The sequence below is a fragment of the Heterocephalus glaber genome, unplaced genomic scaffold, assembly GCF_053883595.1.
Source record: "Heterocephalus glaber isolate CG9 unplaced genomic scaffold, H.glaber_assembly_v1.0 deba00001150, whole genome shotgun sequence".
NCBI classification, from domain to species: Eukaryota; Metazoa; Chordata; class Mammalia; order Rodentia; family Bathyergidae; genus Heterocephalus; species Heterocephalus glaber.
Window position 1 is genome coordinate 611,677 of NW_028258204.1, and position 18,124 is coordinate 629,800.

At 49.2% G+C, this 18,124-nt stretch overlaps 2 protein-coding genes across 17 annotated transcripts in view; one reads left to right on the forward strand and one right to left on the reverse strand.

Moving 5' to 3' along the window:
• Mapk8 (mitogen-activated protein kinase 8) overlaps window positions 1–4,733 on the forward strand; it is a 97,800-nt gene extending 93,067 nt beyond the window's left edge. For 4 of the 7 annotated variants that reach the window (XM_087210578.1, XM_087210577.1, XM_087210580.1 and 1 more), the window contains one exon: window positions 521–4,733. In XM_087210578.1, the coding sequence (XP_087066704.1) occupies window positions 521–666 (146 nt within the window). In that variant the 3' untranslated portion in view covers window positions 667–4,733. Of the gene's footprint in view, window positions 1–515 lie in introns of all 7 variants that reach the window. The other 3 variants (XM_087210582.1, XM_087210581.1, XM_087210583.1) reach the window with 1 other exon arrangement.
• Window positions 4,734–10,439: 5,706 nt separating this feature from the next.
• Arhgap22 (Rho GTPase activating protein 22) overlaps window positions 10,440–18,124 on the reverse strand; it is a 160,295-nt gene continuing 152,610 nt past the window's right edge. For all 10 annotated transcript variants that reach the window (XM_087210571.1, XM_087210569.1, XM_087210570.1 and 7 more), the window contains 4 exons: window positions 17,709–17,782; window positions 17,043–17,164; window positions 13,503–14,394; window positions 10,440–10,971 (listed from right to left, as the gene is read on the reverse strand). In XM_087210571.1, the coding sequence (XP_087066697.1) occupies window positions 10,743–10,971; window positions 13,503–14,394; window positions 17,043–17,164; window positions 17,709–17,782 (1,317 nt within the window). In that variant the 3' untranslated portion in view covers window positions 10,440–10,742. The remainder of the gene's footprint in view (window positions 10,972–13,502; window positions 14,395–17,042; window positions 17,165–17,708; window positions 17,783–18,124) is intronic.

Consider the following 18,124-nt stretch of genomic DNA (forward strand, 5'->3'; position numbering starts at 1 on the left):
AACTAGGGTACTTTAGTTGCCCTGGCAAGTCACATAAGCTCACGTAAACCAGGGCAATAAAACTCAGGTCCCTTTCAGTGAAAATGAATTTATTATTTATGTTGGCTTCTATTTTACAAGATGTACAAGAAGTGTTGTCTGGACTTACCCTTTTTCATGAGAAGATACCAAAAATAATTTTCTGTAGGTCAGTAGTTTTAAACTTTATTAGTCACCAAGTTCGCCCAGTCATGGATTGTGCTAGAGGACCAATTCCAAGTGTGACTAGGACTTCATTCTCTTGTTTTCTGAAACAAGTTAGTGGGAAGGACAGGACTCCAGGGGTCTAGACATGTTCGGGATTCTCATCTCAGCTTGCTTAGAACAGTGTTCATAAGTGTTACATCCAGTATCATTTGTGGATGTCTTTAGTGAGTCTAAGAGAACAATCACTTTGGCCCCTGGAGTACACAGGACAGTGCAGGTAGCTTGGCCTGCAACTCTCTGCAACTAATTTGCTGTTTTGTTTCTCATAGCACAGGTGCAGCAGTGATCAATGGCTCTCAGCATCCATCGTCATCATCATCTGTCAATGATGTGTCTTCAATGTCCACAGATCCGACTTTGGCCTCGGATACCGACAGCAGTCTAGAAGCATCAGCTGGACCTCTGGGCTGCTGTAGATGACTACTTGGGCCTTGGGGGGTGGGAGGGTTGGGGAATCCGTTAGTCATTGATAGAACTTCTTTGAAAACAGTTCAGTGGTCTTATTTTTGAGTGATTTTTCAGAAACTGTAGAATTCATTTTGTAGTAAAGTAGTTTATTTTTTTTAATTTCAAGTGATGTAATTTAAAAACTAAGTTGTGTTTTAAAACAGCAACAAAACTCTATTGTATTTTTTGCTGTAATTGTATAATGTAAACCTAATTATTTTTATCGTGGTTTAAATTTTTTGCATATTTGCTTTATCTTATGCTGCTGATTTTTTTTTACTGAATTTGTAAGATTTTGTTTATCAAAGCAACTATTTGGTGACTTGCTTATATCATGAATTATTTAAGATTTTTATAGTTTTTTTATTAGAGTTTATTTCAGATGTTTTGTTCATGATGCTATCCTTCAGGGTTATGTGCATATCAGTGAAATAACCCTAGAGGAGTGAGGGAAAATAACCTGTAGCCAGTTATATTCAGGAATAACTACTGTAAATGATGAACGTGTTGAGAGACCTCCAATATTTGCTACTTGCCAATCCTAGTTTAGTTCCAGTAATTGGTAGGTAGGGATCCTACCTGAATTTCAGCAGAGCCCCATCATCTAAATGGCAGAATAACTCAGAACATGTCTTTGAAGATGCTGGGTGTGCACCAACCACTACCTTCTTAGTCTCCCACCCCACCCAACAAAAAAGTCACGGATTGTGGTGTATTTTGCAAATTTGTGGCATGCTCAAAGCTTATCCCATAAAGTCAAGAGGATACTTCATGAATAGTACATTTCAATGCAAATAAACAGACGGTTCACTTAACTAGCTATGAGCCTGTTTTTGTACACACTGAGTTAATCTCAGACTACAGGTCTTAGCTGTGGTTTAGAGTCTGGTCTTTCCCTTTCTTGCAGCCTCCAGCCCTTGGGCCTTTCCATTTTCCTATTCCTTGGAGGTCAGTCAGTTGAGCACCAGTTCTCATGGTGTTTTAGGCCATTTGATTCTACCTGTAGCATAATCACTTATACATACTAGCTGTCAGGAGGTTCCAGAGCCTACTTAGATTTGTGTAGGTGATGTATCAAATGAGCAATATACCGTTCATCTGAAAATAGTAGCACACAGCCATATATAGGATATCATTTTCTAAGGACTGTTTATTCACATTGAGCAGAGCAGGCATAAGTGGTGGTTATTTAGTCTGAGTCTTTGATTTGTTATACTCGATTTCCAATATAACATGCAGTGTGGACGCTGAGTAGTGTAAGAATGGTGCTGCTCCTGACAAGTGTGTGCTAACTGTTTACATTTTATATCTGCAGAATTATTTCTCTATAACTGAACTTTTCCTGAGTAAAGTGTCATTGATGTCTCATTATTATTTTTGAAACACATTGTCTGTAATGGCCCCAGGCACCTTTTGTTACATCTGGAACAAGAGGGATTTCATGTAATGAACTGGGAAGTGCATTCTTACAGAAGCGGCAAGGTTCTAGGCAGAAACCGTTGGCGTTCATGACCAACAGGAGCAAGAGCAGGTGCAGCTCAACAAATGCCTGAAAGTTTGCTTGGCATTTTATTTGTATACTTAATGAAAAATTCCTTTTGAGTTAAAGTGTTTAGGTCATTGTTAATGTGCAATATTTAAGATTAAAATACATTAGCCTTTTTATATACTTTGAAATAGAGGGTATGTTTTTGATGGTTTGAAGTTGTGATTTCTAGCCTCCCAGCCTTTGTATCAATCCCTTTTCTACTCATACAACATGGTGCATTAATTTTATTAAGTAAATTAGCATCTTGAGACTATAATATCTTGAGTTGTATAAATGGAATTGGATTCATGGTTTTAGCAGAACTTAGCATGAGTGTATTCTTACTTCATATTAGTTTTACAGTGAATTAGCTTTACTTTCTCTAAGATAGATTGTGTCACTATTGCACTTTAACAGCTGACATACTTTCAGAAGATTTTTATATTTGGTTGCTAATAAGCCATCTCTATTGATACAGATTTTGGTTAAGCAAGGAAAACCAGGTGTTTTGACTGTACATGCCAGCTCCCACTTGCCAACTATCATGTCTCGGTTGAATTCAAAGAAAATGATCTTAGTGCTTACTATAAACTAAAATACCTAACATTATATCCTAAAAACAAAGTCTGTTTATTAAATGTTGCATGCCCTAGATTTTTAAAATACACTGTCTGAATACAGTTTCTCCTGTTACCTAAGTCCGTTAAACTAAGTTTATATGGTACTTTTTGTTTTAGAGTCTTAAAGCATCTTAAACTTTTTTTAAATTACACATATGTCAGGAAATTTGTTAGCCACTTTTCATATGATTTTGGCTTTTCAGTTCTGTACACAATATACCCATTATCTTAGTGGCAGCAACTTACTTTAACTGAGATTGGCCATTCAATGTTGTTGGTTAGGAAAGAGACCCTGGGAACCTCCATGTTTCCTGGTAACAATTCTCTGACTCGCTGATGTACACTGGCCACTTGGAACAGTCGTGTTGTCGGGATTGCTTGTAGTACTCAGAAGTAGAGCATCTAGGCTCTTTCCTACTGTTGGCTGAACCATACAAATTAGGTCCCGCACCTTTAGCTGCTGACTGCTCTGGTGCACACTCTTCCCAATTGGAGGCACAGTTCATTCACACCAGCCTCTAAGACATACAGCCTCTTAAGGAGAAGGCTGCTGTGCACCCATGGGTTGGTGCAGAGATCCTTGATGGTGTGCAAAGCAGCAGTTTCCCATAAGCCTTTCGTTGGTCTATTCCCAGCTAATCTTGCTGTATTGTCCAAAAAGATGAAGGCCAAGAGGACACCATTGTCCAATAGGGAAATGTGCAGCAGGCACGCAAAGCTGCTTCCTGGGTCCCAAGCTCACCTTCACTGATACTGTCATCCAGTATCTGTCGCCCGAGGGAAGACTTAGCTACAGTAGACCCTCGAGTTACAACTGGCCTGGCATGCGAACAACTTGGGTTATGACCTGAATTTTAGTTTTAACTTACAAAGTCTTGAGTTATGACCTGAGTGCCGGCCACTTGTGCTTCCAGATGGTCTCAGATACAGATGTAACCCTTAAAGAGTTCTGGAGGGAACATTTTACAACATCCTTTCCTGTGTGGGGTTAATTGAGAAATCCTGGGCCAATGTCTCTCTAAGGATACTGAGATCTGCCTGTATACAGGAGAGAGACATTGAAGGCTGTGTAGAGGAGCCTGAGCCTTCATTGACCAACTTTGAGTTACAACCAGCCCTCAAGAACGAATTGAGTTCATAAGTCAAGGGTCCCCTGTATTCAGTGTTGCCTGGGCACTGGCCTGCACAACATTGTGGGGTAAAAAGTCTCTTTTCGAGTGTACTGTTGTAGTTTGTGAGTGTTGTCCATTAGTCGCACGTTAGCTATAGAGTGGATGCATGATGCCCTGTGACCCCGGTGAAGTTCTCTTACCAGTAAGTAGGAAATCCAGCACCACCTTCCATCGTTAGCAGCCCTCTTGGATGTGACTGCTCCACAGCCTGTTGCATTTCAGTGTGCATTGTGTTTCTACTGATCTCTCTCAGCTTCTTCCTGAATCAGAGGAAACTCATCTGTCCTTAATAAGTAACAAGAAAGATGAAGATGTAAAGGGCATTGAAGCGGAAATGTATAGTTTGGGGTAAGATTGGAAAATAAAAATCCTGATTAATTTCAAAGTGACTGCTGTTAGTGAAGTGCTCTTCAGGAGAGTAGTTAAGAGTCACACCTTCCAGCCATTTCTGATTTAGATTCTCTGCATTACTGAAACTTCTGAGAAATATTACCTGTGGATCAGCTTTGTACAATGTTTCTATTCTCACAATGACTTAAAATTAAACTAGGTTTTTATTGAACTACCTCATACTAATTTTCTATGCTTTCCCAAGTAAGCTGTTGCCCTTACTGTTAGATCTTTACTGAGTGTGAATTATAAATGTGCGTTGAATACTTTATAGCCAATGTTGACAAAATACCAGTAAGTATGTAAAATACAGACCTTGCATCAGTAAGAGACACATGTAAAATCTTTCACTGTGTATCTTGGAGAATTGTGTTAGATGTGCTTGTTGACATTATTACTGTCTATTTTGTAAGTACAAACCTGCTCGTGATACCAGTCCATTCTTTACATTTTACAAAAGGAGTAAATCTTAGTAAATTTTACGAAGAAATAAATTACTTTTGTAGGCCCAATATTTGGTATATTTTTGAGAAGCTGTTAATCTTTTAGCCAAATGATGAAGTTAAACTGAAGTAGCTGTCTACCTGGACTGTGACATCTATTTTCTCATTACAGTCTGTCCTGTTCAATAGGTTTTTGAACCTGGAAGCCTAAGTATGATAATTGACATTTGCTTTTCTTCCTTTCCATGTTGTCTCTCCATCCCTTCCCTTCCCCGTGTGCTATTCCCTCTCCTATCCTTTAGATGAATCAAAATGGGGCACTTTGTAGGGAATGCTGAGATCATTGTTGTGGTTTTTAATCATTCATGCCCTAGTCATTCAACATGCACCACTGGAATGTAAACAATGTTATCTAGTATGTCAATTGGTTATAATATTTTAAATAAAAAAGAAAAAAGTGGTATGAAAATTACAAAATTAAGAGTTTTTTTAATTAAAAAAACTGGCAAGAAGTTTTTCTTGATGATTTAGAATTTCCTGTGGATTGGCATAAACAGGATATTGACAGGTTTCTTAGATTGGGATTTTATACACATTGTAGAGTATCGGTCATCACCTTGGTTTCCTGGTTGATCTACCCTTGCTTTCTGGTGTTTAAAATTGCTGGAGAAACTTCAGGAATTTGGCTTTGCTCTTGGTGACCATGTGAGATCAGTCATTGTGGCCACTTGGAAAAAATAAGCGTTTAAACCTGGGGGTCCGCTTCCAGACAACAAAGGATTTAAGCTTGAAGTGCATTTCCAGCTGTGTGTCACTTCCTGTCTGCCTGTTCAGAGCAGCCTGTGCGAGAAGCCACCAGCCTCAGGGTGATGACTTTGTGCGACCTGCATGGTTGGCTCCCCGCTCTTCCCTGCTCTGCACCCAGAGAGCGGAGAGGACTTATTTACTCCTCTTCCCGAGTGCTGCCCTGGCTCATCCTTGTATGGATGCTGCCCAGTGCTGTTTCCTCACAGTCATTGGAGAGCCCTCCATTGACCAGCCAAGTGACAAAGCAGATGTCACAATGTTGATTTTAAACCTGTTTTTATTTGAGTGATCATTTAAGATTTCCACCCAGTCATAACATGGAACAATTCATACTTGTTAGCTCAGGTACTTTTTAAAATGTTCCTAAAAAGGACCAGTAACTTTAAATGAAGATTGAGGTGTACTGATTTTGTGGCTTAAAATCTTTTGCTATTAGAGGTTATATTTCAGTATCTCTTTAAACTTTACTTGAAACTAAAAGATAACTTCACATGTGCTTTGAGGTGTTAGGTTTCTGTCTAACACATGCTTCATTGAATTTCATCAGTTAACGAAAGCATACCTGGCTGAGTGTGCTGGGGGCTGGGAGGGAGGACAGGTGGGTGAAAGGGCAGCCGGTCAGGTTGCAGTGGTGCTGTGTTGGGGACTGGGAATGAGGACCTTGGCAAGTGGTAGAGGAGGGATGGGTGGGAGGACATGACAGTGCACTGAAGATGGGGGGGTCCCTGGTGGGAGACCTGAAAGCCATGGGCTGGGCATGGGTTGGCCAGGCATGGCCTGGGTATGTGAAGAAATTGTGAGAGATGAAGCTAAAGAGCTGAGGGTCAGGATCACAGTTGGGCTCAGAAACTGGAAAACTGAGTATGTGTGCCTGTGATCATGTGTGTGTGTACTTGCTCGCTGGGTCCACCACCCACCACAGCTCAGATGCCAAGACGGGGCATGTTACCCCATGTGGGGTTTAGTGGCTTGGCATCCTTTGTGCCTACTTGGTGCTGATACCACACCTGGAATCCCCTGACACAAGAGCCTGTCCTGACAGGGACATAGGCGGTCAGCATGTCAGATGGGAAAGCAAATTCCGAGGATGTTTTCTACACACCATTTTTGTCATAGGAAACTCCAAGGGCCGGGGATTTAGCTCAGTGGTTTTGCTGCCTGCCTCATAAGCGCAAGGTCCCCAGTTCAATCCCTGGTACCAAAAAAAAAAAAAAAAAAAACACTTTCAAAGAATGCAGTTCATGGCCCTCAGAATGCAGGTCAGGATGTGCATGTCATGCTGTGAAATCACTGTGGCTCTGTGAGCATTGGCCTCATGCCGCAGTTCCAGAGCAGAATGGTGGCCTTGCTCTAGTCACAGCAAGTGGCTTTGCTCTCATGGCTCTGCTTGTCACCAGAAAATGGCATGATAGGGCTCCAGTGTCTTATCTCTGAAGGGCAGTTGTGTCCTCAGGGACCTCATAGAAGCCAAATACTGTTTCTCCCTCTGGATATACTGGGAAAGGAAAGAGATTCTTACACCTGGAATCCATGCCATCCCCAAAGAGGAGCAGAGCCAGAAGGCCCTATCCTAGCCCTACATGGCCCAGACCCAGCCTCTTGTTTCCTTTTAACACTGGTTGGACAGATGCTGAAAGCTGGCTGAAGATGGCCAGAAGGAAGAGGTGAGAAAATGCTTCTTTACCAGGCACTCTTGGGCAGCTGCTGTTGACCAGGGCAGTTCCTGGTCCCAGGGGGCAGGTACTTGTGACTTCAGGGGCTAGAAGGGCTGGATGGGCTGGGGACTGGGCATGGTCTCTCAAACTTGGCTCTGCTTTGGCTCCAAAGCATCTTAAGACACAGATGGGTCATCTTAAGACAGATAACCAGACATCACCATAGAGACTGGCCCTGGCTGACACAGCTTGCTAAGCATGCTGGGGCCCAGCCTACAGCCAGGCAGCCTGGTTCGAGGGTTTCCACTGCTATTCCCAGCCACTTCCAGGGCTTGATTGGTGCTCCCTGCAGCTAGCATCTTCCGAGGGACCAATGGAGCACACCACTCTACTGTCAGCCTCCCTGGCCTGCAGCCCGTCCTTTACCTCACACCTAGTACTGGGCCAGCTCCTTCATGCTCCTGATCCTTGCTGTAAGGTGCAGGGAATAATGTTCCAGGCACCTCCAAGGAGCCAGCCAGGCATGGATGCAAGGCTCTGGGGACTGCTGGCAGGACAGTACTAGAGAGCACCCTCCTGAGACCCACGGCCTCCCTACAGCAAGATAGAGCTATCCTGGCTTATCACAGACCACAATACCCCTAAGATTCCATGGTCCTGGTGTCCCCAGGCTTGGGAGATGCAGGGAACAGCAGTGTGCCTGGTGGGAAAGACTGGCCTTGTGCAGGGGGTGGGTCACCAGTCAGTGGACACCAGTACAGGGGCAGGGGCAGTGGTGGGGGTGGTACCCTGCTGCTCGGCAGGGAGCTCACTGTGGTCAGAACAGAATTCACCTGTCCTGAACAGAATTCATGACACAGAGGGATCAGCAGGGGCAGAGCAGAAGGAGAATCCGAGAAACTTGCTGGTGTTCCTGACTCTGCCTATTACCCTCAGGCTGGAAAGCCGTGGGTACAGGGGTTCCATCCCCAAACCCTCTGCCCTTTCACTGTATGGAACCAATATGGCTCATTACTGGACCAGCATTCAAAAGCCATCTCTCTTCCCCCCTTCCTCCTCTTCCTCCTTCTTCCTCTCTTTTTCTCATCCTTAAAATTGTATTATAAAAATAAAGTAAAATTGTATTACAAATTTTTAAAGTATATTTATCAGACTTTTTTTCCCCTGGTACTGGGATTGAACCCAGGACCTCATACATGTAAAGCAAATGCTCTGCCACTGAGCCACACACAGACCTTTTTATTGGACTTTGAGACAGGGTCCCACTAAGTTGCCCAGGCTGGCTTTGAACTTGTGACCTCTTCCTCAGCCTCCCAGGTAACAGATTACAGGCCTGCACCACTGCACCTAGCCATTTTTAATGTAAGCCAACCATTTTGCTTTTCTGTGTAAGACTTCTACAATTTCCAGATGCTTTTCTTTAGAGTCAAATACCAATTTTAAAACACTATTGAAGAAATTTGTTAACAGACACTTTTGCCAATTTTCCATGATTGCATGGTTTACTTACCTATACTTATTTTGACAGTATTTTTTAACTTGGCCTGTTGAGTCTTTCTAAAGCATCCCATTGGATTTTCAAAGAATTGATCTATCTATTCAGTCATAATTCTTTGGTTTACTTAAAACTTAAATGTTGCCATCACAGTAACAACTAGAGCCCACAGTGGGAACAGGATTGATAAATATAACCCCATTGGGGAGAGCAGAAGTGGATGGAGGTGAGGGTCCCAGGCCAGAGCCCACCACAGATCAGCTGCAGGCGCCAGTGAGCTTTGCACTTGGAAGCCAGATGTGTCATGGGACAGTGAGCTGGCTACAGAAGATGGGACAAGAACCAATAATGCCAGTTACTTTTCAGGTAAAAGCTGCAGCTGCAGATCCTAACCTGGCCAGTAGGTGGCAGCTAGGTTCATGAGCCCCCATTACCTGGCAGGAACTTTGCAGGAAGTAGGGGCTTTGCCCAGGTTGTGGCTGAGATGGACAAGCTCCCTTTCAACCCGTGAAACCCACCTGAGACACTAGTTTTCTCCTCTCTGTTGACAGCCTGGTCAGGTCAGGTCAAAGTCAGCAAAATCCAGTATTGTGATGAGAAAACTCAAGATCCCAAAAATACGCTGGTGTTCCCACCTATCTTCAGGTCTGTTTCCCCTCTGAATAGGAAGAAAGGGCCCAAGCTGGCTTCGGGAGTACATGTATTAAAATTAGAATGGGGCCAATTCCTGTCCTGCTGAGTTGTGAGCAATGAAAGTTGCCTCTTTCTCCTTGAATGCAGCTGGGTGGAGCCACGGTCCACAGGACAGCACTCAGAGCATAGGCAGATGTCTCACCAAACCACAGAGCTCCACATTGCCTGCCCCAGCTCCTGTGGCTGTGGAGGCCCCCAGCTAGCTGCCTGGGGTTGTCAGCAGCTGCCCTTCATGGTGGGCAGCAGGGGAGCACAGGGACCCTGCCACTTACAGCAGGTCCTGTGCTAACGGCCTGTGTTGTCATCCATCAGTCCTGACTCCAGGGAGATGGCCTCTAGGGACAGCAGTCAGAAACTGGGGCACTTTGGTAACTTCCACTCCCAAAAACCACCCCAGGCTTATGTAAGGATACAGGCCAGGTGGAAGGACGGTGGCCCTCTTCCTGCTGCATCCCAGGCCAGCCCCTCCTGCACAGCCTGGGCTGTGTGTGCTGTGGGGGGGGTCCTTCAGGTGGTGACTTGAGGTCTGCAGAGGACCTGGGGAATGGGGAGTGGGCAGGGGAGACCTGGGGGGAGCTGGGGCAGTGAAGGACCAGCAGGCTCTCTTCTCCTGCCTGGATGTGCCACATCCCTGGGCACATGGGCCCCAGCCCTGGAGCAGAGCTGGCCCTGCAGAGAGAACCATGCTGCAGAGAGAAGCATGCTGCAGAGGCTGACAGGGAGCAAGGGGTAGAGGACAGGGCAGCCTGGGTATGGGGTGGCAGAGTTCAACATAACAGCTCTGTGCAAGTCCAGCTTCCCCAACAATGGGACTGAAGCTCCCTGAGCTACCTGGGGAGCTCTGTGTCCCTACCCCAGGGTCCCAAGCCTTCTGAAAAACAGGAGATGCCACTTCATGAACCCCACTTGGCCCAGGCAAAGAATGAAGCAAGAGGATGCACCATGCTGTCAGAACGTATTTAATATACAGCACGATGGCTCCTGGAAGCTTGCAGCTCTGGATACCGCAGCTTGCAGTGAGAAGCCCTGGGGCTCTTCCTGGGTGAGAGGCTAAAAGTCACTCTAGTCACCGTCCCCTTTGATGCCTGCCAGACCCTGGGTAGTCAGAGGGAACAGCAGCAGATCCTGCCTGGGTGTGGGGGGCCCCAGAGTCCATGGGTAGCTGGGTCTGTCTCCAAGCACCTGTCCTGCCTGGGCCAGTGACAAGGCTTCTGGCTTGGCATGCAGAGTGTGCCCTCTGGTCCTTTCACTTTGGGGCTCTGGTGCCTTGGGCCCCGACTGTCAGGCTCCCCAGGGTGGAAAAGAACTCCTCCATTTCCTTCTGCAGCAGCTGGTTCCGGCGCTCTGCATCCTCCCGTGCCCGCTCTGAGTTTCGCAGCTTGATCTCCAACATGGAGTGCTTCTTCCTCTCCTGGACCAGCTCCTCCTCCAGCTGAGACAGCTGTCCCCGCAGCTCTACACTGCCCTCTTCGATGCTTAAACACCAAGAAGAGACAATTTCAGAGCCCAAGAAGCACCACCCTGGCAGGGGCAGTCCTGGGGAGTCGCCAGGGCAGGGAATGACCCACCTGCTCCACATGAGCCTGTGAGCCAGCGGCCATCCCACCCTGTGACCTAGAAGTGCCACCTGAGGACCTGTGTCCTCAGTAAAACACAAAGACCTTGCCTGGCCAGACTTGTCACCTGCCCAGTCACTTGCCCCACTGAGGATTGGAGGGGGGCTGTCCCCTACACTTCACTCCTGTGCCCTGAGGTTTATGCCATGCTGTGCAAAGGTTGTCATTTTCTGTGACCAGAGGACAAGCTCCTGCTTGCCCCCTGAGGCTACACAGAAGCTTGGGACCCGTCTGGCTGCATACAAGCCCCGCAGTGGTGACAGGACAGACTCTAGTGACCATCACCGAGTCCCACATGCTGTGTGCGTGGAACCAGTACCGGTTCCCACCCAGCAGTGAGTATGGTCCTGGAAAGGAGGCCTCCCTTCCCTTAGGCAAGGGCACACTATCAGAAAGAGGGCCCACCCACTTCTTCCTGGTCCCCTGCTGCCACCAGCTAAGGTCCCAGTTCTCCCTCTTCCTTTCTGTGCCACACCTGAGTGACCATGTCCAGGCTCTTCTTGACCCTCAGCCTCTCTATACGACACTTGGCCTGTTCAAAGAGCATGGTCAGCACTGAGCGCCTTGGTTCCAGCTGCCCCACCACTATGGGGCACCCCCTGCAGGCCATACCATGGTCCTGGTTGCAGGCAGTTCCCTTTCATACCCCCACAGTCCACAGAACCCACTTGGCTCCACCTTCAAATGCACTCAGTCTGACTGCTGCTCCCACCTCCGTGCCCCATACCACCCAACCATGGTCCTGGACCCCATGGCCTCCTGTCTGTGCCACCCTGGAACCCAGCAAGCTCTGCATGGTAGCCAGGCATGCCATCAAAGGGACCACAGTGCTTGCAACCGTCCACAGGCTTTTCATTCACTGTCACCTCCCTCCCAATAGGCCAAAGCATCCAGGCCTCTTCAGTCACTGTTCTGGGTGCTGGCGTGGCCCTGGGGTCCTCTCCCCATCCTCTATCCCTCCACCCCACTTTATTGCCCTCATCCCTTGTCTACTTCCAGACACAGGAAGACTCATTTGGGGGTATGGCCTCTCTGTCCTGTCCTCCCAAACAAGGAGGGCAAGGATTTGGTCACAGCTGTATCCCCAGCACCCAGCAAGCATCTGCTCTAGGCAGACAACAGGTTCTCTTTGGGGAAGGCTCCCCATGGGGATAAGAGGAGATGGCAAGCACACCCCTCCCCAGCACCCCAGACCTGGTGACGCCACATGAGCAGAGAATGTTCATGTCTTCCCTGAGTGCCCCTCTTCACAGGGACCCCCTCGGGCCTTTGGGAACCTCACTCTTCACCCACCGAGCTACAGTGACCCAGGCAGTCCAGGCTCCTAACCCCTGGAGACAACACACAGCACTGGGCTGAGCTCAGGACAGACAGTAACCATGAGGACACTAGGTTGGCACTTGGCAGGCTAGGGTCACAGCCGGGCAGCTGAAGGCAGGACTCCTGCCAAACGGCACCTCCCCTCCACTGGGGAGCCCTTGAGGTGGCCCCACAGCAGCCTAGTGGGTGAGGTTGTCCACCTCCAGCATCCCTAGCCAGCGTTTTGGTCACTCTTCCTGTGCCCTGTGACCTGTGAGCTGGCCCACAGCAGCCAAAGCCTCCAAGGCCAACTCTGAACAGGGCGTAAGGTGCAGACCCCATTTCCATCCAGGGCTTGGCTCTCGAATCTCCTTTCTCCTCTGCACAGCCCCAGCCCACCCACCGGCCCTTCAAGCCATGCTGGGCACAACCTGCCTGACCCTACCTGACCCTAGATACCCAGGAGACACTTCCAGCAGAGCAAAAGGGCCACATGCTGCCCTCTCAGCCCACTGAGGAGCCCAGCACAGAGAAGCAGGAGCACCTTCCACATGCACCACCACGGTCGGGGTACAGAGCCTGCAGACCCTACTGGGTGCATGCCCATCTGCCAAGTCAGACAGCTGGCAGGGGCCTGGGCAAGGGCACTGGGGGATGCCTGTGCCTGCTGTCTGGTGTGGCTGTCCCAGAGCTTGGGGAAAACTCAGCCTCTCAGCTTGATTGGCCTCTCTGCAAAGGGGAGGACCCTCTTCACAGGCAGGCTGGGGGAAGGACAGGGACCCATGTGTGAGTGACCCCCCATCACAGCCATCACTGTGGCAAGGTGGAAGGGAGGACCCTGTGTCTGGGAAGAATCTAACTGCCTGGCAGGGTGGCCTGGGGCCCCAGAGCCTGGGGCTGCAGGATCCACAGCACAGCAGGGACCCCAGGCCCAGACTGCCCCACCTAGACAGCACAGCCTGGCCCAAGCCTTCAGCAGACCCGCCAGGCACCAGCTCCAACGGATGTGCCCATTCCAACCCAGTAGCCTGGGGTGCTCCCAGAGGCAGCAGCAAGGCGGGGCTGGCCTGGCACTGCAGCCGGCCCTTTACCTTCTCAGGCTTGCCTCGTACTTGGTCCGCTGGTGGCACAGTTCTGCCCTGAGCTCGGCCACCAGGCCCTGGAGCACCCGGCAGCGGTGGGCAGGGTCCTGGCCAGGGCTTCCAGGGTTGCTGGGTTCCTGGCTGCTGCTGTCGCCCACCCCTGCTTCATCTGGGCCGTAGGCTGGGTCAGGGGAACTTCTGTCCTCACCACTGCTGCTGGGGAGTGGGGACGGCTGGAGGGCCCATTCAGTATGCAGGGAGCAGCCAGCTGACGAGTCGCTGGCCCTGCAGGCCGTGCAGCTACTGACAGAGGCATCTCGGGGTGATGAGGCTGGGGACCACCCTGTGCTGGCCACACTGGCCATGCTGGAAAAGAGGCTGGGCGGGGGCACGTTGTCATAGGTGGAAAGTCTCTGTGTGGAGTTGGAGTCCTTGAGCCGGTCCTCCGATAAGGCCCGGTGGTGGCCACGCAGAGACGACAGCCCATTCATAAGCCAATTCCCCCGGCCACCACAGCCACTGCTGCTGCCTCCAGAGGCCACAGGCACCTCCAGGGACGTACTGCCCTGCTGTGGGCTCACTGACCCTGGTCCCCGCTGGTGGAAAGATGACTTCCAGCCTGGCAGCGTCTGCACCCTCTTCCTGGGACTGCCCTGGCCCGGGGGGGACATCCTAGAGAGCACGGCAGCAGCTGGCCCATCCAGGGATGAGGTCCTGTGTGTGGGCAAGCCAGGGTCCCCAGGCTTGCCCTGGCTGTCCTTGTTGGCCTCCTCAGAGCCCCAGCCCACAGTGCACGGTGACCTCCTACACGGCGATATGGGCCCTTCTGGGGTGGGTGCCGTGAAGAGCTGGCCATGTTTTCGGATGAGGACGGTCATCAGGTGCTGGACCAGGGAGGTACCTGCGGGAGAGAGAAGAAAGGCTTTGCTGTGAATGGCTGGAAGTGGTCAGGATTGCTACAGCCTGGACACAGGGTGGCACCTATGTGGCTGTCCACCCTTTGGTGGTCCAGGGCTGTCTTACATGTGTGGCCACACTCACAACTGCACACACACCCAAACAATACACACAGTGCCTTCTACCCAAACCCTGAGCACACACAGTCCCTTCTTCACACTGAGATGCAGCTCCCACCCCTAGTTCTGGGGACTCAGCTCCCGTGGCTCTTCCGGGGCAGCAGTGGAGGTGGGCATGCAGGATGGGCCTTGGTATCTACCCAGCAGCCTCACGACCAAAGACCAGAGGCAGGAGGTTTGCCAAGAGGTCAGGAAGGCTGGGCACTCCGGTGGACCCTGGCATAGAAGATAGCCAAGAACCCAGGAATTATGCAAGGATTTCTCTGCCAGACAAGGCAGGGCACAGCTTGGTGACCAGGTGGGCACTTTGGTATCCAGACAGGTGAGGACTTGGGCTTCCTGGCCCCAGAAGGTCTGAGCCAAAGCAGCATCCCTGTGGGGACCAGTTCAGCTCCATGCCACCCCACACCACCACACGGTCCCATGGCCATGCCCTGCAAAGATCTGGGCCTTCAGCTGGCCCAGGGGCGGGCAGCATGGCTCCCGTCTCTGAGCCTTAGTTCCTCTGTAAAACAAGGGTGATTGTCATAGTACAGGCTGGTAGTGAGGACTGAAACTGATACAAATTAAGCACTACACAGGCAGAAGATTGAGTCTAGACCCATATTTCTTACCATGTACTAAACTAAAATCAAAATGAATCAAAGATCTAAATGTTAAAACAGAAACATCGACTCTGTTGGAAGATAAAACAGGTGAAAGTCTTGAAAACATGGGCGTAGGCAAGGGCTTTCTGAACAGAATCCCAATTGCAAAAGAAATAACATCAACGATCAACAAATGGGATCATATCAAATTTAAAATCTTCTGCCCAGCAAAGAAAACAATCAAAAGAGTGAAGAGACCACCTATAGAATGGGAAAAAATTTTTGCCAGCAATCCCTCAGACAGAGGACTAACATCTAGAATATATAAAGAACTCAAGAAATTAGGCCCCCTCGAAATAAGACTCAATCAAAAAATGGGCAATTGAAATAAACACTTCTCAGAAGAAGTGCAAATGGTCAATAAAAAATGTTCAACGTCACTGGCCATTAGAGAAATGCAAAATAAAACAACACTGAGATTTCATCTTACTCCAGAAAGAATGGCTGTCATCAAGAAATCAGATAACAACAAATGCTGGTGAGCCTGCTTGGGTAGGGGGGTGGGGTTCTCCATTGTTGATGGGAATGTACACTAGTACAACTGCTCTGGAAGTCAGGGAAGAGATTCCTCAAAAAACTAAAACTATGGTTCCACTGCCTGCCTCGCAAGCAGAAGGACCTGAGTTCAATCCCTGGTACCAAAAAAATGAAACAAACAAACAAAAAAACCAGAAAAATAGAAATTCCATTCAACCCAGTTATTCCCCTCCTAGGTACCTTCCTGAAAGAGCTACAGATATCATATTACAGGGATGCATGCACACGTATGTTTATAGCAGCCCAACTCATAATGCCTAAATCTGGGAAGCACCTTATATGTCCATCAACAGATGAATGGATAAGGAAAATGTGGTATTTATACACCATGGAGCACTACTCTGCCATAGAGTAGGATAAATCTGAGTCATTTGTAGGAAAGTGGATGCACTTTGAGACCATAATGTGAAGTGAAATAAATCAGACACACAAAGCAACTGCACAGTTTCCCTTATATGAGAAACCCAGAGTATAAATAATTTAAAGAGCAAAATAAAAGATAGATATTAGAAAAAAATAGATCTTTTGCAATGGGAAGGGGACCAAGAGGTAGAAGAGGAAGGGAAGAGAAGGGAAAGTGAAAAGAATTAAAATGTTTATGTACATGGACCAACGTCCCACAGTGAATGTAATTATGTGCTGCAGACATGTACTAATAAACAATGTAAAAAATAAAAAGCACTAAATAGGCATATTAAAAGGAGCTGCCACTGCTGAGTTTTTTCTTTTTTAAGAACCAGTCTTGTTATGTTGCCCAAGCTATCCTTGGGCTCTTGGCCTCAAGCAATCCTCCTGCCTCAGCCTATGTTGCTTTTTAAAAATCATTTTATTGGGCTGGGAATATAGCTCAGTGGCACCGTTCCTGCCTGGCAAGTGCAAGGCCCTGACTTCAATCCTTGGTACCCGCTCCAAAATATCATTTTATTATTATTTATCATAGAAAAGCAACAGGGTTTCCAAAGCTGTGACATCCCAGAACCTTGGAGAGTTACTTGTGAAAGTAAAGCAAAAACTACCTGTGTATAAGGGCAAGAGCCCTGACTTCTCCCACCCCTCCTCCTAGCCACTCGGTCCATAGAGACCAGGGCCTGCTCTCAGCTGCTCCAGTGACCGACCACGTGGCCGGGACCAGCCACGGCACAAGCTTCCTTTTCCTTTTACAGCGGACCCCACTGGCAGGCTCCTGGGGAGGTCTGGGGAGGTGGGGAACTGAGCCACTGTTCCCGAGCCTGAGAACGCGCCAGGAGCAAGATGAGCCCCGGCGCCCAGTGCGCCTTCCTCCCCAGCACCTTCCATAATGGTCACTGGGTCCTCCAGTGGCGGCCGCAGGATGTTAGGTCCAAACACAGTTGCCAGGTTCTGCACGCTCATCTTGTTGACGTCTGAGTGGGACTGCACTTCATCCAGAAACCTGCCCAGGAAGGAGAACCAAGCAAACTCTGATGGTTAGATGGCTGCGAGTTACCAGGGCCTACCCCAACTAGGCCGCTCCTCGGCCACCCCCATCCCCACCCTGGCCCCGCCTTGTCCCGCCTAGCCACGCCCCCAGGTTTCCACAGTGGCTGGCACACCGCCAGCGGCACCTGCCAAGCTGGATCAGGGCCATCCAGGGGGCCATCAGAAACGAAGGCCACAGGCCAGGGGCCAGGGCCCCACCATCCTTGGCACAGAAGAAATTTGCAGGACTTTACAAGACTGGGGTGGATGCCCTGGAAAGCCAGACACCCATGGGCATGAGCCCTGACATTGTACTGGAAGGCGCTGAAGGGCTGTGATCCCCACAGATGCCCAGGGGCACAGATGAAAGGAGGAGTCCCCATAGGACCCAAGCACTCCGAGCTCGGGGCAGTGTCCTCTTACGCCCCCCACTCCCTCTGTGACAGGACAGTGTGTCCATGGTGGTGGGGGAGGAGTGCAGAGCCAGAGCGGGAAGGGCCCCACCCCGAGCCACTTACTTGCAGATATATTTGAGTAGGTTGTAATTGGCCTGAGGAAGGTTGCGCACTTGTTTGGCCAACTCCAGAGTCCCCTTGGGAAAGGAGAAAACAGCTTCATACACCCACCACAAGGCCCTGCTGTCACTGGGCTTGGGCTGGATGTGGGCAAGGGATGAAGCCAGGCCACCTCTGTCCCCTGCAGCAAGTGGTGGCCACACTGTGACCTCCGAGGAGGCTGACTTCCTTTCTGGGCACAGGTGGGGGTAAGCGCCATCAGGGACACCAGGGATGTCTCAGCTCACTAGCAAGGGACAAATATCTGCCAGGCAGGCCACAGGGAAGGCAAACTGCTTCCCCTGCCCCAGTGCCCAGGGCGGCGGACACATCTGCTCCCCTCTGTCCTGAGTGCCCTCAAACTCTTTCCAGAGGGGAAA